The 22,893-nt window shown below is 38.0% G+C and overlaps 1 protein-coding gene across 1 annotated transcript in view; it reads right to left on the bottom strand.

Moving 5' to 3' along the window:
* The window catches only part of SLC10A7 (solute carrier family 10 member 7), a 153,586-nt gene that overhangs the window by 21,301 nt on the left and 109,392 nt on the right, over nucleotides 1–22,893 (bottom strand). The window contains exons 7-9 of the mRNA XM_014059348.2: nucleotides 20,686–20,769; nucleotides 4,954–5,119; nucleotides 4,329–4,380 (exon numbers count right to left, since the gene is read on the bottom strand). Of these exons, the coding sequence (XP_013914823.1) occupies nucleotides 4,329–4,380; nucleotides 4,954–5,119; nucleotides 20,686–20,769 (302 nt within the window). The remainder of the gene's footprint in view (nucleotides 1–4,328; nucleotides 4,381–4,953; nucleotides 5,120–20,685; nucleotides 20,770–22,893) is intronic.

Raw genomic sequence — 22,893 nt, 5'->3', positions numbered from 1 at the left:
TGAGCCTGGCCTAGTTTATCTCATTGCATCCTACATCAATCTGTTTTTCAGTTTGAAAAACAATACAAATGTATATCATCAAAAATTATTTTACGGATATTTAAATTAACAGAACAGTATATCACAATCACATTCTTTAAAAGTAAAAGGGAAATATATTTTGATTTTACTTGCAAGCGATCATAATTTTTATGTTTTACTAAAATAATACATTGGCAAAAAATGGCAATGGCTTTTCATTGGCTTGCCATAATACCAAATATATAAATTATTTTATATAAAGCCTAAATTTTATATTTCCCCATTTCTTCTTTTCAAAAAATACGTTGCCTTAGAACTAAAAACTGTATACATTCTTTGGCATTTTATTATGTCACACTAAATTGATTACCAAATTTGCTTTATTCTGATTGCTTATATCTTATTATTCTTTTTTTCCTTGCAGCAAATTCAAAGATGAAATTCTCTTACAAAATCATTTTCTTCAAAGAGAAGCCATTAATCTTAACCAAGCATATTAATTGATATTTTCAATCAGCAATAGACTGTAGAAATTAAAAGTATAGGAAAAAGGTGGAAAATATAATAAGTTTTGAAAAGTCTTCATTGGATGCCTATTTTAAACTTAAAACAGTAAATGTAGTTTTAGAATTATACCGTCCACCTGCTTTATCTTCTGGTTCTTCCTATTCTTTCAGTTCTGAGGGATGGAAATTTGAAGAATTTGCTGACTAACCTCTCACAAGAACAACAGCATTTATACCCAGGAGAATTTTAATTTCTGTAGGCTTAATCCAAACTAGGCAGGAAGCCAAATAAATTCACAATTTCTATATAAGCAGAACAATATTTCTACAATTCAATTTAAGGTTTGCCTAATATAATATTCACACTTCTATCCTGAACTTGTTTCATCCAATTAGCCTGCAGTCAGTTTTTCCATCTGGGTAAAACTGAATTGTGTCTTCTTACTATTCATTTTTTATTGGGAAATATGGTTTCTGCCCAATTATTGGTTTTCTTAGCTTCTTAATAATTATTTTTTCAAGCTGACATGCATCTCATAAAAAAGTCATGCAAGATTCTTTTCCTGATACAATATCAGTTTTTGATCAGGGCACAATTTTGCTGATATAGTCAAATCTGGGAAGGACTTAGGCAACCATAGAAAACAAGTGTTCCTTTGGTGTCTTCTCTGTAGGAATATCTTAAAATGATAGTTTTTAGAGTGATTCTTAGGTTATATGTTTCAGTGTTCAGTGTTGCTGTAGCAGCAATATATGCATAGATGCTGAACAGGAAATATAAAAATCTTAAAGCAAATGACTCAGTATATTTTTCTCTGCAACCTTATTCAGGAAATATCCGGTACAAAGCACATAAAAAACTATAACTGATACTACTCAGTTATATTCCTGGTATCCTCATATGTGTATGATTTTTGTCTAGGTCATTGCAACAGAGACCCTTATAGATAAAGCTTTGGGGAGCTGACTAGCGAATAACAGAAAGCAAACCGTGTGTGTGTGTGTGTGTGTGTGTGTGTGTGTGTGTGTGTGTGTGTGTGTGTTTTTTTTCCAGCATTACTCTGGAACACCTCAAGCAATTTCAACCAAACTTGGTACAGAGATGACTTACTCTCTGGAAACAAATACTGTGAGGGTAAAACACATCTAACACCCCTCGGGGGTGTGTGTTCTGTTAAGATACAGCCTGTTGTGCCTTAAAATGGCTTCTACTGTACAGCACAGTGGAGTCGCCATGGTAACGGCTTCACAGTACTCCACAAGGGGGCTCCCTTTTGTAAGGGTGAAAATCAAAACCTGGCAGAGATAAGAATTTGTTTGCACAGGTCTAATAAGGCCATCCAACATCCTAATTCTGTAGGTTTCTCTTTGCTGTCCTCTGGAATCTGCCAGCTCTCATAACCCTTTCCACCCTGATCACCACATTTGATCCTTCATTACAGCTTTATGCTCAGCAGACTCTGTAAACACTCATACTCTGCAGCTGCAGTTTATTCAGAAGGAGGCCGGTGTTGAAAATCACCGATGGCAGTTTCAGTGTGCTTGCCAATTTGCAAAACTGCACAAAAATAGCTTCTTTTATTTTGAGGCGTTACCAAAAATGTTTTTAAAAAAGCTTTGCAAGAAACCATAGAAAAAAAATACATCAATCACTTGAATGATTTGCATGGGAACTTAATTCACTGTTGCCTTTATTTATCACACATTAATAAGCAAATGTATGAAATATAGTCCTTTCCTTTATTTTTTGCTTTCCTCTCAGGTGCTCCTCAGGAAAAGGATCAAACTGAGCACGAGGTGATTGAAAAGTCTAATTCTTGCTACAAAATAGAAATTCATTTTCAATTTTTTGATAGCATTGTTATGCTTCAATATTTGCAATGTTTGATTTGTTTGCATTGGTTGTAACCGCACTGATCTTCTATAAAAACAGGTCATAATACTTATTGGGATAGTCTTTCACATTCATCAACTTTTTCTTCACATTTCTTCTCATTAAAAAAAGGAGAACCTTCTGCAAAAGGATTCTTTTCAATACTTTGGATAATTGTAAGAATTTATGGTCAAAACAAAACATGCTTTCTACTGAATACAATATCCCACGTTTTAAATATGTATCTCTAATATTTGCACTTGTACAAATATGAGGTTTTGGGCAGTCTTCAAGGATTTCCTCCTACCTTTGAAATAATAGAAAATACCTGGGTTTTAGATTTTGGCAGTGATTTGCTCTCCAAGCTTGTTTCAATTTAGTTTCTAAATGTTTCGTTACCAAATTAGGTAACATCATCAGCAGGATCTTCTTGTCCTATTCTCAGCTTATAAATGTTCTTCGTTTAGAGCTATATTTAAATTCTTAGCAGCTGATTGGTTCTCTTATTGATTGGTCGTTCGAATAGTCTGGTTTCTTACATATTCATATGCTGGATCCAGATTGCTTCTTTGGTAGAATACCAGGCTTCAATAAATTCATGTGTGTGGCGAGTAATGATGTCACCTAGTCTGGTAACGAAACGTTCAGAAACTAAATTGAAACAAGCTTGGAGATCAAACCACTGCCCAAATACATACATGTGGCATTATTTCAATATTTTCTGAATACGATTTTACAGAACTCTCTTCACAAAAATAGATGTTCTGTTGATTTATTACTTTTGACATTGATTTTAAATCCAGGGAGTTCAGGACCAGAAACACACATTTGATGGAAATTCAGAGCCTTCCCCTAAGATTACTGTTATGCCTTCTGAGACTGGCAATGGAACAAATTGAATGCCTTTCAACAGCTTCTTCACAGCATCTCTTTGCTTTTTTTTTCTGCTGAGGCACTTGCTCATTTTGGAGTAGTAGTTATGTTGGCTCTTACTTAACCCGCTTTGAACTATTGGTTTCCTTCTCGGATGTATGATGTTCGTTGTTGTATGCTACTTATGGTAAAGACACAGAAATGAAAGTGTTCTTGAGAAACTTGCTTGTTCTCCTACTGTCCAAGTCAGCAGAGATAGTCGCTGGTCAATTTCATGGCAAGCTAGAAATGTAGCTGTTTTTCAGGAAGCACAGCATAAAGTCAATTTATTTTTATAATTGTTAAAACGATTGGAATAATTTTTATTAGGATGGGAAAGAAAGCAACTGTTGGACATTTTTGAGTTAAGGGGCTTACCATGACTGTCTCCTAGTGGCTATCAATCTTGAAAATTCACCACTTGAGCCCAGATACTTAGAATTGAAATACAGGACTATTGGTAATATGGTTGTTTAATACAACATTAACATAACACAGGAACATGAGATATTTCCTCTATGATTAAACATATATAGCTTATTGATTTTTTTAAATTCATGAGTAGTTTTTAAATGATAATATGAATTAGGGTAATAGTTGTTGGAATATAACTATATAGAATAGCAGAAGCTATATATTAGGCAAAGAAATATCTGACTGGAAAATAGCTATTTAGGCAATCTATAGAGAATACACAAAATGACTGATAAGTAACTATAGAAACTGTTATGTTTTGGAATAACATTAAGATCTCCCTTTTTTTTCAACAGTAGAAAACTATTTTTTGTTTTATAGTTGTTTTTACTCCTATTATTTTATTTTGTACTGTAGGGCAATACATATTTGATTTTATCTGGTTATAGATTTCAAATAAATGAACAATCTGGCTTTGACACATTGTCTTTTCTATTTTGGACAGATTATGCCAAAGCACTTAGAATCACAAAGAAAAAACAAAATTATCCTATACCCAGGTATTCTATCATATAGAAAAAAACATTACTGCCATTACTTACCTGGTAGAAAAGAAGAAAGTTAACATCATAAATCCCAGCTGAACTGAAAATACTGAAATGAAAATCAGTGTGATGTTAATATGCAATACATTGAAATGTGTGCTATAAAAATATCTCAATTTTCCCATATAAAAAGCTAATATTCTATAAAGTATTAATACTAATCTTCATTTTCCATATGGTTGCAAGTACACATATTAGATTCTGATATAATTCCACACCTCACTATATTATTTTTGTATTTGGAATTTAGTATTATCTATCTATCTATCTATCTATCTATCTATCTATCTATCTATCTATCTATCTATCTATCATTTATCTATCCATTTATCCATCCATCCATCCATCCATCCATCCATCCAGTTAAAAATACTAAATAGATGGCTATACTATTTCTAAACAGTTTTTTTAAATTGTTTTCTACAATATTGGTCTTTGACCAAAATAAACTTTGAATAGATTACTAAAGACATGCACATATATTGTTCAGTGTACAGTGATTCTGGCACCACTATAGAGAAACTCAGTACAGTATATATTTTCCAGATTACTTTGGTCCCCAATTCCTGGAATAAGAATAGACAACTCTTTGAAAAATGCCCAAAGCATAAACAGTACTTACTTATAAAAACTATTACGATCAGGCTAAATTTATCAAGATCAATATTTGGATTAGCGAAAGTATCACAGAATGTTGTATAGATGATCATCAAGAGTACACAACTGCTGATAGCACCAAATGGAGGCTTCTTTCTCTCAAGCCATTCCTTGATGTATCTTCGGACAATCTGAAATACAAGGAAAAGAACCAACAGGTTGCCTCTTTTCAATGCATACAGGGAGCTAAGTTGGATATCATAAAATGAATCTGACAGTGGAAAGTCATAAAGAGAACAGAATAAATTGGATGACAGCCACAGTGGATTTCAAAGCTTCCCTGCCACATAACACTTCTTCTGGGGAATTTAACATTTGTAGTGCAACTTCCATTGGGCATCCATAATGAGAATATATTTTCAAGTATGTTCAAATCTATCCTTAATCATGCCAAATGTTCTTTGCTAGCTGTCACTGAGACATACCCATTAAGTCTCCCCAAAGTTTATCTCCTATGCTAATACAAATGGATGTATATAATTATCATAATCCCTGTTGAATCCACAGACAATACCAAGTATAACTTTGGGAATCTTAAAAATCTGACATCCTCAGGAAATCCATGAGAGCAGATAATCAAAAGTGATCCATGGAACATTTAAATATTTAAATAGCTAGTAATGCACCAGAAGTTTTAATTAAATTATAACTCATGCTTGAAAAGCAAAAGTGCATGCATTTTGGGAGCTTAAATTATTCAGAGTATAAAGATCTAGATTTTCTGAATCAAAAAAACAAATTCCAATTGTAAACTTCTGCAGTATCAGATTCACACAAGGTAAATAAATTGACAGTGTTTAATGTAATTGTTCACATTCAAGACTGGGAAAATAAAATAAATTTAGTTTTTCAATCAGATTGAACACTTGTTATAATAGCTAGTACAGAAAGCTTCTGTAAGTAGATTGATCAGTGTGATGTATACCATATTTTAATATAATTAATCACAATGTCTGTCTCAAGTATTCGAATGGATAGTTACTTTTGAAATACAATTAAAAATAAATCCCAATTGGCAATGAAGAATGTTCACAAACAATATCACTCAGAATATCACCACCTAATTCCTGTGTGGAGGAAATCACAAGGTATAAGATTTATCTATAGGATTTACACAGAGATAATTAAAGCTCTATATTAGCTTATTCCAGATATTGATCTTGTATCATCTCATATGTTGCAAAGAACACAACAGATCTAAATGAATTGATGAAAGCTGTGGTCTAAATTTTTAGGTAATCAAATTGTAGGACATCTCAGGATATGTTTAAACAGAGTATACTTGAGAAATAACATAGTATTTTCATGCTAAATGGACAGATCATATAACCTCCCTTTATAATATAATATTAATGTTAATTAACGAGAAAAAAATCAAATTATTTAATCTAAAGGAGAAAATCCTAAAATAAAACCAAACAATCTATCAGATTTTCATAAAGAATATCATCTGACTAATTTAGCTCAAATATCAAAGTAGTTTTACAGTTTGTTTGGCCAAAGCACTAAATAATTTCATTACAAATTGTATTAATTTGGATGAAGATGAATGTACTAAATGTAGATAAATAGAGATCCTATTAGAAGAATAAATTGAAAATGTGGAAGTCTTGCCCATTTCTTTCCATTTCATTGTTTTTATTAGTTATATCTCATCATTTTAGTGAAAAAATGTATAGGGAATGAAAGGACAAAGTTATATATTGTAAGGAAAGTTTGAGGATGTTTGTTTTCTAGTGTTAAACCTGTCTGTTTTAATTTAATAGAAATCTGATCCTTTTCCTTCTCTCAATATAATCTGTTATTAAAAGGCATTTTAACAGATATGAAAAAATAATTTAAGATATCAGTGTTAACAAAAGAGTAAGCATAGAATCTCTAAACTTTTTTCTTGAATATAAGATTCTGACATGGGATGGGTTAAAATTACTGACAGTCACTGAAGATGGGGATTGGAATAAGACTTGGATTTCCAAGCAAACATTCTCATTTTTTGGCCAAATTAAATAAAATTACATCAAAACAATTTAGAGATGATACATGAGTCAATTTAAACTGACATATAGAACTAAAATATGTTATGGTCTGCTTAGAATAACTAAATCAGAAAGCCACAGTTTCTTCTATGGTGGATATGGCCAAGGAACAGAAAATTATGAGGTTTGGTATTTAGAGATATGGGTAAAATTATCAGTCAGTAATCAAACTAGGTCCAAAATAAAATTTGTTAGGAAAATTCATTGAAAAAAACATAAAATTTAAAGAGTTTATTATTTATATGTTGATAACATCAAGAATGGTAAAAAAAAGTGTAAGTAGAGAATTTTATCTTTGGATGAATTATATAATAGGTTCTAGAGTCTATTGCAGCTGAAAAAAACTCATTTGATATATTTCAACCAAGATAATCCATATCTTTTTAAAAATAGAATAAGGCTTTCTATTTTTCATCAACTCAGAAAATCTATTGACAAAGAATTCTATGTTCTATTCACACACAGGCAGAGGTGGGTTGCTATGCAACACTTCTGCGCATGTGCAGAAGCATCCAGGTGGGTGGGCGGCACTGTTCCCTCTAAGTTGCGCGTCTGCGCGGCCACGCACTTGTCAAGAAAATGCCGCGCAGCAGTTTCCAACTGCTGCGCAGTGTTTTCTAGCATGATAAATCCTCGGCTCTACCAGCCGCCTTCCCCCAAAATGAAATTGCCCAGCCGGGGTGAGCAATGAAGCCGAAATGATGCCATGCAATTCAGGACCAAGAGGAATTGACAAGCCTGGCAGGTAAAAATCCTCCCCCGCCGCCACCACTAGCAACCCCTGACCCAGTTCAAGCTTGTTAAGGAGTTGCTGTGCTGCCAAGCCAGTTCTGTCTTTCGGCAGGCCAAGCCAATCACCGCACGAGCAACTTAAAGGTGGTCATGAATAAAAGGCGGGAGCGTCTCGGGGGTAGATTCGGCCTCCGCAGAAGGAAATGTGTGATGGACGGGAGGGAGGCGGCGGTGGAGATGGAATTGCAGTGGTGGCGGCTCGTGCCTCAGTTCGGATGGGCGCATTGCATCCTTTTTGCTGTGTGGTCTGGCGAGTGCTGGGGCTCTTCCTGGTGGTTGCCTCCTCTTTCCCTGAGGGGACAGCGGAGCGCTTCAATCTCCCGGAACCTGCAGCCCTGTCGCTTATTGGCGTCTATCTGGGACTTGTTTTTTAAACTCTGAGTGCGTAAGGCAGGCGGCGAGTCCGCGAATTGTTTTCCTGAAAGTAATCTCCACTTAACAGAGTGGAGCTTCCTTGTGATAACTGTGAACAGGACCACCGGCCCCAAAGGGCTGCTGGAAGCACATTAGAGCACATTGGATTTCAGAATTCCGAACGGTCTGTTGCACTTATCTATTGCAAAGTATAGGAGCGAAACACACACACACACACATTTAGTCTGGGATTGGATATCTTTCTCGTTGATTCTGAAAGTGTAGGGTCATACACCTCTTTCCCTTATCTGTCAGGGGGAGGCTTTTGCTGACACTTGCATGCTGTCATTATGTATTTTCTTTTTAAATGCTTTGAATTAGTCTTCTGTTTTTTTACCAATGGCACAAGAGAAGAAAGGGATAATTTTCAGGAAATAGAAAACTAACCTACGGTATTGGTTCACATCCTTTATAAATCTTTGTATTTTCCTGATGTTTAACTTTGACTATTCATTGAAAATAATAACAATCAATCATTTCCCCACCACAAATATTTAACATTTTTCTTCTAGTTCATGGTGCTACATTTTATGAACTACTTACAACTATTTTTTCTTTATTCCCCCATTATGCACCCATCAACATTCAATTGGACTTTTGTAATAGGATACTACCAGTGGTGGGTTGCTAACCGGTTTATTACCGGTTTGCCTGTACTTGTGCATGCACCCAATGCTTCTGCACATGCGCAGAAGCATCCGGAGGGTGAGCAGAGCCTCCTGCTGCTGCCACTACCGGTTCGGCTGAACTAGGCTGAACCGGGAGCAACCCATATCTGTATACTACCAATCTTGCATTGATTTGGAAAAGTTCTGGTCTGCAATTTTATAGTTATCATTTTAAGATTCATGTTCAAAAGATCTCCACCTCAAAATGTACTTTCACCTGGAAGACAATTTTGGAGCACTGAGTATTGTAAAAGAATTCTTTGTCTTCTCACTTATTTCAATTCCTTCAAGCCTCACAGAGCAGGAATAGAAAAAGATTAGGTTTATATAAAGACCAAATATGTGTGTGCATTTGTACACAGAGGAAAGAGGTAATGAAAGCAGAGAAACATGGAGAAAATTCTGATCCTGGTCTACTTGCCTCTAGACCACGGGTGTCAAACTCACGGCATCAAGTTGCTGCCACGTGACGTATTGTGACTTTTTTCCCTTTGCGGAGCTGGGGTGGGAGTGGTCTACCCATTACACATCCGGCCCACAGGGCACGCCTGTTTGACTGCTCTAGACTGTATCTAAAAGTAGTTGCTCAAAGAGAATTTAGTCCTTGACAATCCAAAAACTTCATATTTATCTACAAGGTCGTAATAGAAAATTATTTTTAAAAATAGACAGCCTTAGAAGCAATGAAAAAAACAGAAATTTTACTTTGCATTAAGAGAAAATAGAAATATTAATTCCACATTTCCAGTCCCAAACTCTCTTGTTGAAACCTTAATGCATGACACTGTTGGATGCCTGACACTCTTTGTATAAGCATACATTCACCATGCGATACCCATTGCTTAAAATGGTTCTTGTATAGCAAAATATCATGCTATAAAGATAGTTAACAAATTTAATAGACATAGTTAGACATAAATAGATAGATAGATCTCACAGATACTCATAGAAATAATTCTAGATGCTGCCTCCAAATGTTTGAAGTAATGGAATAGATGCTTAATTGCTATGTGGAAATCGGACTGAGAAGAGGTCACCACAATCTGGATGTAGATAATTCTATATAAGCAATATACTTTTTGATTCAACACATTATGACTCTTGAGCATCTGCTTCTTACACCACTAGTTTCTAAGAGAGATAAAATCTCTAGAGATTTCCTTTCCCTGGATCTAGAAGTTGGAACCAGGTCTGTGGTAAGAGCTAAGGGGAAAAGGCTAAAACCAAAAACAACGAACTAAACAGAGCTACTTTTTAAAAAAAAAAAAAAATCTGGGAGGGAACTCAAAGAGTGGATGACTGGATCATATTAAACAAGAATTATTTATATTGAAAACAAATTGTGACAAAAGTTTGGAAAGTAAATGAAGGTATTAAAGATTCGGTGCCCTACCTATGGTGTTTTCACTACAGAAATAATTAACATTATCTAACACACCACAGCATGATTATCCTATAGAAGCTTTCATGGAAAATATAAAAATGAAAGATTTTATTATTGTAGCAAGAGGATAATTTTGAAATTACAGATAAAGGTGGCGCAGTGGTTAAATGCAGCACTGCAGGCTACTGCTAGATCAGCAGGTCAGCGGTTCAAATCTCACCGGCTCAGGGTTGACTCAGCCTTCCATCCTTCCGAGGTGGGTAAAATGAGGACCCAGATTGTTGGGGGCAATATGCTGACTCTCTGTAAACCGCTTAGAGAGGCCTGAAAGGCCTATGAAGCGGTATATAAGTCTACTGCTATTGCTATTGCTATTATGTGTGCAAGTTTCCGTTTCCATTCAGCTTTAATATCTAAGCATTGTTGTGAATTTCCCTGGTGAGGGACCATATTATGCATATAGCACAGCACTTGGAAAACTTAAACATAAAGTAAAGAAGATAATGATTTTTACAGATGTTGCTCCATAGAGAGTTCAGGCATGGAAGCTCCAAAAGAAAATTTAGATCCAGATGCAAAAAAAAAAGTGTTATGAGTCAAATGCTGCTAATAAGTTTGCTATTTCAGGATCTAGTGAAGTAAACAAATTGAAGTCTTTTAAAAATCTTTTTAATTTTTTTCATGTTTTAGAGGAGGTTAGGCTGACCAGACTAGGGGTGAAGAATTTTCTGTAAGGGGATTTATTTGAGTAAGATTTATTTAGAAATATTAGCAAGTATTTGTTTCCATTTTATGTTTCTTCTTTGGTTTCTTTAGTTCTTTTGTCTTTGGCTTTTTAAAACTTTCATTTTAAATTTTTGTTTCCATTTTATATATATTTTTTCTTGGTTTGGCTGGCTGTTTTAATTTTTTTGTTCTTTCTTGAAAAGTTATGTCAGCAATGTTTTTATTTTCCTTTATTATTGGTGTCATGTAAGCCTAAGAACTTGGTGGAATGTAGAAGACCTTAGATAGCCCTCTCAGATAGAATTACCTAATTTGACAATTTAAAACAAAGCCAGAATTGAGAAGACAACAAGCAGTAAATGCTGCTTCTGCAAAGAAGTTGAAAAAAACAGTGGATCATCTGGTTAGCTGCTGCAAGAATAATGACAAAGTAGAACAATGGTGTTGGGATACTACTTGCAAATAAGCAAGATGCACACAATAATAAAAAATGAAGAAGCTAAAGTGGTCTATGACTTTAAAATTCAAACAGACAAGCATCTGCTAACATTTCAGACTTAACACCTGTCAAAAAAGATGACAAAAGGTCTGGATAGTGGATGTTGCAATACCAGGACAAAGACGAAGAGAAGAGAAATAACAAAATATGAAGACCTGCAAATGGAATTATAATGACTATGGCAAAATAAAGCAAAGGTAGTAATAGGTGCTTTGGTGCAATCCCCAGAGACCAGGAACAACACTCTAATACTATTGGCATTGACAAAATCATCATCAATCAATTTCAAAAGGCAGTTTAAATAACATCTCCCTAGGTTAAATCCTTATAAGGTCTGGATAAGTGAACAAAAATGCCAAATGCAGTCTAAATACACCTGGGTGACTGCAATCAGCTATAGTAATACAGTAATAATGCTGTTTCATTTTCATATGGTTTATGCATGGGAGTCCAGCACTTTAGTTTGCAATGCAGAAAAGCTTTTACTCATATGATATGGGCTTGCCCTGGTATAAATGGAATACAAATACTTGCAGTTTGAAGTAAAATACTTATTAACAATGGTTATTTTTACTTTTTCTTAAATATTTTATGATAGTTCCCCAAATCTTGCCAGCATAAAAAGCATGTTGTTTGGGCAAAGGTCTGTGAAATGTGAATCCTTCCCAATCAGGTTCTAAATCTAAACCATGTAGCGCAGGCATGTCAAACTCACGGCATCATGTTGTCATGTGATGTCTCGTGACTTTTCCCCTTTGCTAAAATCGGGGTGGGGGTAGCCAGCGCATGACGCATCCAGCCCGAGAACCACAAGTTTGACATCACTGATGTAGTGGGTTTACATAAGCACAAGAAGCTCATTGCTTCGGATTATTCATCCAAAAATGGTGGGGGAAGAGGATCAGGTGAAAGAGACACAGATGAGAGATACACCCAATCTGTGAGGAATCAATCTATTCCTCATAAGATTACAATTGTGTTAAGATGAGATAAGATGCCAAGATGTAACTTGTTTTAACATGGTATTCATGTTAACACAGAGATACAGTTCACTACATTAAATGGGCCTCCATGGTAATTCCATAAAGAATAGGAAACTTTTTGGGTTTGGGGTAATTTGAAATTTAAAGAGTGGGGGATGAATGGGTTCACTTACAAAATGACTATCACAGAAACTTACCCACTGAGAAAATATAGTGCTTGAGTCATAAAACATATTTCTTTGAAGTCAAAGTAGTCCCCCTACATACTTCTCTTAAATAAATAATATTTAAAAGTTGGAGGATGGGGAAGGAATATAAGCACCAATAGAAATGTAATACTTTACTCTTTTACTAATAAATTATCATCAGTATTTCCCCCATTTTAAAGTAAACTTTGAGGAACTGTTCTAACAAAGAAAAATTACTAGTTCTTATTTCTTTTCTATATATTCTTTCTCAATGTTCTTTCTCACTTGTATCCCACATTAGCTCTTAACTAAAGAGGACAGTCCATTTTGTTCTGATCATCTGTTCTGAGTCCCTTCGGGGGAAAAGGGCAGCATATAAATATAATAAATGAAATCTTTTACAAATACATTCTCATTGCCATTCTCTAATGCTTTTTTTTTTTACCAGGGGCCCAATCCAAGAGATTAACAGCATTGGATGCAGAAATGGCTATAAATGTACCTAGGTTTTTTTGCATTAAATTCAAGTCTAATCCCATCAGATCAAACCCATTAAGCTCTTTGAATTGGGATGTTTGGGGTGTGTACCTTTCAAATCAGCAGCACCCAAGGAATTGTTCCTTGTCACACAGAAGCCCTTTGCATCTCAAATGTAATCTGTTCATACAGGTGGAAAATATCTGATATGGCCTTCACTCAAGAAAGGAGTTACAGCTCAGAGAAATGACCTGGTTACAGGGCAGCCCTAGATTTCTCTGGAGCTTTCTTGGTGCTCACTGTAACTTTCCTTTTTGCTTCATAATGCTTCATCTGCTCTATTTGTTTGCCATAGTTAAGAGAAGAAACAGAACATACAGTGCACAGAAAAGAATATGATAGTTGCTGTGCTCAAAGTAGAGTTTTTGGTTAAACCTTATAGCTTCCGTGGGTATTTTAAGAAATAATTGCATCAATATAAGACATGAGGATGTGCAAAATGGTTAATGTACAAAACATGATGTGCATAAAAACATCTTTGGAGAGGTTGCCTCTGAACTGAAACATGCTGTTTGTTTTGGAAATAAAATAAAATGGGTCTGCTTTGTTCTCAATATAACCCAAAACATGACTGATCTGTACCAAAGTGTCTTGCTGACAGGAAAAGCTATGGACATTGACAGAAGCAATTTTGGAGGAGAGACACTGGATGGGAAGCAGGTGAGGTGCTGCAAAGATAGAAATGGTTTTATAGAATATGCTATGGAAATGGAAAGCAAGGCTTTGGAAGGTTTGTCCATAGCAGGATTGAACTAGGCATACAAACTAGAGTTGCTGAAGGGACGATGGATTATTATGTAACTGTCTTGCTCTACTCACTGAGTAAAATCACTCCAAGATCCAGACAGGTTTTGTTTCAGCGAAAACCCAGAACAAAAGCATTCCACAATTCACTCTACCGACTGTGACTCATCCAGAATGGCTCTGCAGAGCATCTACAATGCAATGTATCCTCTTGGGGTTCAGAAAAAAGTATTATTTTTTTGTTTTGTGCACACCCAACCAAGAAGCTTTAGAATATGAGATTAAACTTCAAATTTCTTCAACAAACATAAAACAACACACCATCACTTCAAAATGTACTTACTGAGCATTATGGAGAATGTTTATATTACCTGTAGTTCAGAAATTGCACTAAGACGTAATCCGATTTATTTGTTTATAGTTTAGTATGAGGTATGAACACACGTCTTGTGGCTTATTTAGCAAGCCCCAAATGATGGTTCAGTATATAAAGCTAGTGATTGTGTTCTTCTTGCTTCATACATAAGTCTTTTAGACAATTTTGTACTGAAATAAAACCATCTAACAAACTTATGAAGTACGCCTCAATTACACAAAACCATATGTTCATATTTTAAATTAGTGCAATTGTAATAACTAATTTGTGTTTTAGTTAAAGATAATTTAATATAAAGTGCTCATTCCTGACTGGCAAATAGATTACCAATGGGCAACTAGAGAATGCGTGAATGATAATGTACAGACATGGCTTTTATTATTTATTCATAGAGAACAGTGGGTTTCAATGTGCGCCTTTGAAAAATGTTCAAACTGGTGGAATATAATAAAAGCACTGTGGAAAATTCTATTTCATTAACTTTTAATCATAAATCACTCTTTAAAATAAAACATAAAATAAAAGTCTGTCAGAAGCACTTAGGTCTAGAAAAGAGAGAAGGACAGCGGAAAAAAGAAAGGAAATATTACCAGGACATTCATTTTTTTCCTGCTGCCTGTCACTTTCCTCCTAAAATGAGACAACCCAAACAAAAAGACCACATTTTTTGCCTAGATATATGGGTTTAGGCCAATATGGTTGAGAGATAAACACAAATTACTGCACCATGTTGAGGTAGATATACTTTGCTATATGTGGCACAAAATGTGTGAAACTGTGGCACATCATGTACAACAGCCTTCAACAATAGTCCCCAGGGATACAAAACACAGATCTAGCCTGCTCTGCAATAATATAAAAATCAAGTCAGGTCTGTAGCAAATCACTTTTTATATGAAGATTTCTATTAAGTTTTTATTATGTAACCTGTCCAATTCTTAGTCAAACATTTTTCACCCTTTATTTTTAAAAAGGCCACTTTGCACAAGAAATGAGATTTTTGGCCAAGGGCAAATGACAGAATTTGTATGGAAAAGTTCCCAGATTCAATTTTGGCATCTTCCAGATTAGTTTGAAAATCTCCCAATCCTAATCCCCCCCCCCCAAAACTGTTACCACTTGCAGTTGATACTACTGAGCTAAAAGGTCTCAAATTTTTGCTGGTCCTTCCATATATGTTCATCGGACAGGGAATTGGACTATATCCCAGTCATGAGATTATTATTCATCTTCCATGTGTTTTTCAACTTTATTGTTTTTTCCAAACAGAAATTGTAATGAAACCATTGAGTGTATGCACATTTTCATATACAAATAACTTCAATGTAGATTGTGTGCATTTTTAACTGCCAACCCCATTAAACAATTAATGGGGAACAAAACTGAGGAACTCCGGGAGATGAAGCGCCGAAAGAGACGCCTAGAGCAACGATGGAGATGCAGTAAGTCTGAGTCAGACCGAGCGCTTTTAACATCCAGCATCAAAGCCTACCTTCGGGCAATTAGGACGACCAAAAGAACACACATTGCCTCTCTGATTGCTTCTGCTGAGTCGCGCCCAGCCGCCTTGTTCAGGATAACCCGTTCCCTCCTAAATAGGAGGGATACGAGCGATCCTTTGCAAGGCAGAGCTGAGGATTACGTCCAATTCCTCGCGGATAAAGTTGCTTGGCTCTGGACGGACCTGGACTCAAATTGTGCAGAGCCAGCCGAGGCACCAGGGGAGAATCTGGCAGGACATCACTGGATTGATTTTCAAGCTGTTACCCCTAAGGACGTGGACAAGGCCATGGGAGCTGTAAGTGCCTTCACATGTGTACTGGACCCGTGCCACTCCTGGCTGGTCGCTAACAGCAGGGAGGTGACACGGGGCTGGATCAAGGCGGTTGTTACCGCCTCCCTTCGGGAGGGGTTCTTTCCCCCCGCTCTAAAGGCGGCGGTGGTGAGACCCCTTCTGAAGAAGCCATCTTAAACAACTATCGTCCCCCTTTGTGGGGAAGGTTGTTGAGAAGGTGGTAGCCTTTCAGCTCCGGCGGTCCTTGGAGGAAACCGATTATCTAGATCCCTTTCAGTCGGGATTTAGGCCTGGCTACAGCACGGAAACCGCTTTGGTCGCATTGATTGATGATCTCTGGAGAGCCAGGGATGGAGATTATGCCTCCGTCCTAGTGCTCCTTGACCTCTCAGCGGCTTTCGATACCATCGACCATGGTATCCTTCTGCGACGACTGCGGGAGGTGGGGGTGGGAAGCACTGTCCTACGGTGGTTCTCCTCTTACCTCTCGGACAGGTTGCAGTCGGTGTTGGTCAGAGGGCAGAGATTGACCCCTAGGCCCCTGAATTATGGGGTGCCGCAGGGTTCGGTCCTGTCCCCCCTCCTGTTTAATATCTACATGAAGCCGCTGGGTGAGATCATTCGACGGCACGGGATAAAATACCATCAGTATGCGGACGATACGCAGCTGTATCTGTCCGCCCCGTGCCAACTCAGTGAAGCGGTTGACGTGATGTGTCAGTGCCTGGAGGCTGTCAGGGTCTGGATGGGGGTAAACAAACTTGTACTCAATCCAGATAAGACCAAGTGGCTGGTGTGTTTCCCTCCTACTAATTGGCCAAGTGTTCCATCTCTCAGGCCTGGGGGTCAAACAGTACGCCCCTCAGACAGGGTTCGCAATTTGGGAGTCCTCCTGGACCCACAGCTGACTTTTGAACACCACTTGTCGGCTGTGACCAGGGGGGCATTTGCCCAGGTTCGCTTGGTGCACCAGTTGCGTCCCTACCTGAACCAGGAGGCCCTCACAACAGTCACTCGCGCCCTTGTGACCTCCAGACTGGACTACTGCAACGTGCTCTACATGGGGCAGCCCTTGAAGAGCATTCGGAGACTCCAGCTTGTCCAGAATGCAGCCGCGCGAGCGATCGTGGGTGCACCTCGGTTCACCCACGTAACACCTATCCTCCGCGAGCTGCACTGGCTGCCTATTGGTCTCCGGATACGCTTCAAGGCGCTAGTCGCTACTTATAAAGCCCTTCATGGTATTGGACCTGGGTACTTGAGAGACCGCCTGCTGCCAATTACCTCCACTAGACCGATTAGATCCCACAGATTAGGCCTCCTCCAAATTCCATCCGCCGGCCAGTGTCGACTGGCGACTACCCGGAGGAGAGCCTTCTCTGTGGCTGCTCCGACCCTCTGGAACGAACTCCCCGTGGAGATTCGAACCCTCACCACCCTCCAGGCCTTCCGCAAAGCCCTTAAAACCTGGCTGTTCCGACAGGCCTGGGGATAAAGAGCTGTTGCCCCCGTCTCAAATGGTATGACTGTCGTGTGTTTTAAATTATGCATTGTTATGTGTCATTTTTTAATTTTTGTCTGTATCCCCTTTCCCTGGTTTGAGTTGTGAGCCGCCCTGAGTCCCCTTCGGGGGAAAAGGGCAGCATATAAATATAATAAACAAACAAACAAACAAACAATTGAATATTGAACATTTAACATTTTATACACTGATCAAATGGCAAGAGTTAAATAACATCAGTGGTTATTTCATACAGATATCAATCTTGCGCATATACAGTATCTATAGAATTACTGCATTCCAAGTGTGATCATATGGTATAAGCCACCCAATGACTTATTTACTCTGTTCATTAGAAAATGCTTACTATGTAGAAGATTGAAGGCTCTCCTACCCTGTGAATTGCTGCCCATTTCAGAGTTAGACCAGCCTGTGGTTATGCATTTGTCAATTCAAAATTCTCAAAGAATCCCAGCTGAGAGATGACTTGAGAGCAAAAAAAAAAACATAAGCTGCCTTGTATGCATGGAGCAGTATGTTGTGCCCAGCAGGGCATCAAGATTACACAGTTAGGTTTTTTTTAAATTTAGCCTTGCTAATCAAAAGACTTCATATCATTTGCCAAAAATAGAGAATCACACCCCACTCTTTGATGTGACTCAGTTAGAGATCTACAAAGCACTAGCAAGGTCCTAGTCACAAATAATGAAGTTCTTTGCCCAACTGCTAGATTTCCTATCACCAGACTTTCGGAAACTGAGATAGCGAATAGAATCAAGTTCAAATAATGAAAAAAATGATCCCATGCAATTCAGCATCAAAAAACATCCTTTGCTAATATTCTTTTTCTGTCTGAATGATATTTACTATATACAGATGAAACTCAAAAAAATAAAATACCATGCAAAAGTTCATTTATTTCAGTAATGCAACTTAAAAGGTGAAACTAATATATGAGATAGACTCATTACATGCAAAGCAAGATAGTTCAAGTCATGATTTGTCATAATTATGATGATTATAGCTTACAGCTCATGAAAAGGCCGTCTTTGGATCCAGCCATTTTAAATAACTATCGTCCAATCTCCAACCTCCCCTTTGTTGGGAAGGTTGTTGAGAAAGTGGTGGCCTCTCAGCTCCGGTGGTCCTTGGATGAAACCGATTATCTAGACTCCTTTCAGTCTGGATTCAGGCCTGGCTACAGCACGGAAACTGCTTTGGTCGCACTGACCGATGATCTCTGGAGAGCCAGAGATGGGGGCCACGCCTCCGTCCTAGTGCTTCTTGACTTCTCAGCGGCCTTCGATACCATCGACTATGGTATCCTTCTGCAATGGTTGCGAGAGGTGGGGGTGGGAGGCACCGTTCTTTGGTGGTTCTCCTCCTACCTCTCGGACAGGTCGCAGTCGGTGTTGGTTGGAGGGCAGAGGTCGACCCCTAGGCCCCTTAAGTGTGGGGTGCCACAGGGTTCGGTCCTGTCCCCCCTCCTGTTTAACATCTACATGAAGCCGCTGGGTGAGATCATTCGGCGGCACGGGATAAAATATCATCAGTACGCGGACGATACACAGTTGTATCTATCCGCCCTGTGCTAACTCAGTGAAGCGGTTGACATGATGTGTCAGTGCCTGGAGGCTGTCAGGGTCTGGATGGGGGTAAACAAACTTGCTCTCAATCCTGACAAGACCGAGTGGCTTGTGTTTTTCCCTCCCAATAATTGGCCATGTATTCCAACTCTCAGGCTGGGGGGTGAAATTATACGCCCCTCAGACAGGGTTCGCAATTTGGGAGTCCTACTGGATCCACAGCTGACTTTAGATCACCATTTCTCGGCTGTGACCAGGGGGGCATTTGCCCAGGTTCGCCTGGTGCACCAATTGCGTCCCTACCTGAACCGGGAGGCTCTCACAACAGTCACCCACGCCCTTGTGACCTCAAGACTGGACTACTGCAATGCGCTCTACATGGGGCAGCCCTTGAAGAGTGTTCGGAGACTTCAGCTTGTCCAGAATGCAGCCGCGCGAGCGATCGTGGGTGCGCCTCGTTACACCCACGTTACACCTATCCTCCGCGAGCTGCACTGGCTGCCTTTTGGTCTCCGGATACGCTTCAAGGTGCTAGTTGTCACTTATAAAGCCCTACATGGTATTGGACCTGGGTACTTGAGAGACCGCCTCCTGCCGATTACCTCCCGAAGACCCATTAGATCCCACAGACTAGGCCTCCTCCGAATTCCATCTGCTGGCCAATGCCGGCTGTCAACTACCCGGAGGAGGGCCTTCTCTGTGGCTGCTCCGGCCCTCTGGAACGATCTCCCCCTCACCACCCTTCAGGCTTTCCGTAAAGCCGTTAAGACCTGGCTGTTCCAGCAGGCCTGGGGCTGCTGAGTTCCATCCCCACTCGAACTGGTGTGCTTGTTGAGACCTTTTAAATTGCTTCTGTATTGTTGTTTGTTTTTGTTTTCTTTCCTTTTGTATTGTTCCCCTTCCCTTTCGGTTTTGTTAGCCGCCCTGAGTCCCTCAGGAATAGGGCGGCATACAAGTTGAATAAAACCTCTAAACCTCATGTCCTTCAACTATTTCAGTTTTATATTAGGAAGATGAGTGCACAAAGCTTTTATTTTATAAATTAAATTTATTTTATAAATAAATTTATAAAACACATAAACATAACTAGCCACAATTTGAAAATGGGTGGGTAGCCAAAAATGCTTAATTTTTGAAATAAACAGAACTAATTTTGGGGCACAGTCTTACACTTCTGCACATAAGGTTTGCAGGACTATTTTTACTCGTTCTCTTTGCAGCTCTAGCAAGTGAAGCGTCTTAAGAGATGCTGTCCTCGTTTTCACTAGCATGCCTGTTTCTGAATCAGATGACAATTTTGTCCCTCCTTCAGGTACATAATATTTATTTTTACGCTAAAACGGTACGTTTTGAGCAAATACTCAAGAGCAGATGCTAATTCTCAACACAACTCTGTTATTAAAATTTATTTTTAGAGGGCTCTTAAGTGAAAAACAGTTTTCTTTTACAACCCCAGAAATGAACCTACCTGTCCAATTATGAGTGGAACTACAACAGTCATGAACAACTGTGAGAATATAGATGAAAAAGGCACAGAAGAAGAGGATCCAAGCTACAAGACAAAATGAAATACAACATTAATATAGGATTTTAATTACAATTGACTTAACTATGAGTTTGTTTAACTCAACAGGGCAGTATTTCTGTATAGCCCCTGCAGCATTCCAAAATTTATGTGGGCTTTGTGTGTCTCTGCATTTAAATAGCTGAAATCTTGTAAGAACAGAGAAATCACACAAGATGTTGACATTCTCAGGAGAGGAAGATCTGGAATGAAAATGCTAAAGTCTCACAAATGTTTCTCAAGATTTTGAAATTTTGTTTCTGTTTTATTTTGGCTCTGCCCTCTGAAAAAGCTGCCAACCAATTGGAGTTAAAAAATTGAAATCTGTTTAGATTAGTAGGTAGGTATGTATACTCCCGTGGCATCACATAAAAACATGGGAGAATTCCAGGAATTTATTACATACATTGAATCTGTTACTGTACACATAAACATATCCTTCAAGGTAATTCAAGCAATATCCATTATCCTCAGGAAGGTCTTAAAGTTCAATACTGACTTAATCCTCCACCAAAGAATTAATTATTAGTCAGTCATTCTGACATAACTATATAAATCAATTGGTGACAACTACTTTAGCTCAATATCCAGAACCAATAACTCTTAAAACCTTACAGATGTACTAGACTGTACAGTTTTGCATCATGTTCATACAGTATCATCACTAACCTGCCGGTGAAACTGGGAGTCATAACTAAACACAACTGGAGAGCAAAGTTCAAAAAAGGCTGCCTTACATTATGTTTCCTCAGGATGTGGTAGAAACAAATCTTAGAATTAAAACCAACAGTAAAGTGCTGTTAAAGCACATTGATGCTTAGAGGAAAAATCAAGATATTCTACCAGAGTTTATATCTCCAGAGATCTTCCATATAGCAGAGTTTTCATTCCATTTCTATCCCACAATCCCTCACAAGCCAGTTTGTAGTCAATCCTCAATCACCTCCCTTCCACTTGCCTTGAAATACTGAAACCAGTCATTGAGAACAAATATAAGCCAAGCCATTTATAAGACTATGCCTTTCTAGCCAAGAGGGCAGCACAGATTAGATAATAACCACAAGGATTTACTGGTACCCTACTTAAACTGAGAAAAACAAGTGAAAAATCCATAGATTTGATTTGTTTCACACTTGTGCCTTTATGATACAGCATTTCCAAGATCATGTGACTGCAATTTTGGGTCTTGGTGCCTGACTTGCAATCACAATGTCGCAGTGAGCCAAGTAACATGATTGTGACTTCTGACGTTTCCTACTGGCTTCTTACAAGCAAAGTAAATGGGGAAGTCGGCAGAAAACTAAAGTTACAGTCACATCATCTATGCATGCATATGACACTGAAGAGAGGAATAAATGGTTAACTTGGACTTAGGGGCTGGGAGATGGGATCAAGAATTCAATGCCCATGGATACAGAATAGTCAGTGATAATTAAACTGGCTGGAAATGGATTTAAAAAAAAATTAAGATTGGTTTCATTAATGAGATTACCCATATTGATGAGATTACCCATATCACTTAGGGGTGTACTCACGTTTGTTGCCAGCAGTTTAGACATTGATGGCTGTGTTACGTTATTTTGAGGGGACAGCACATTTACACTAGTATACAAGTTGTATACTGACTACTTTACATTGTAGCTAGTTTCATTTCTTCAGTGTTGACACATGAAAAGATATACTTAAATATTTACAAAATGTGAGGGGGTGTACTCACTTCTGTGATATACTGAATGAAGCAATGTTTTTCAGATAAATCAGTTAATTAATCAGTTAATCTGTATCCAGAAACTCACCTTTCTAGTTTATATTCCTTTCTAAGATAGTATCATTAGATTTAAGGACAGCTAAAATAATTAGCGAATTTATTTACTAATTATTTTGTAATTATAAATGAATTACACATTATAGACAGAATGAAAACATACGATAGAAATCAATTTCCATTCCATATTTCCATGCTTCTCAGACCAACTGTTCAACTTATCTCATTTTTGACAGACTAACAAATATCTGAGCGATGGTATTCTCCAAGGAGAATTTTTTTTAGTTTTGGCAAGAGTGCTGGCCAGGTGTTTTGGCCAGATGGTGGTTACCAATGTCCCAATTTGT

The sequence above is a fragment of the Thamnophis sirtalis genome, unplaced genomic scaffold, assembly GCF_051295495.1.
Source record: "Thamnophis sirtalis isolate CommonGarterSnake01/CBP01778 unplaced genomic scaffold, rThaSir2_p1.2 scaffold_10, whole genome shotgun sequence".
In the NCBI taxonomy this organism is placed as follows: Eukaryota; Metazoa; Chordata; class Lepidosauria; order Squamata; family Natricidae; genus Thamnophis; species Thamnophis sirtalis.
This window is presented reverse-complemented; position numbering and strand designations above follow the sequence as displayed.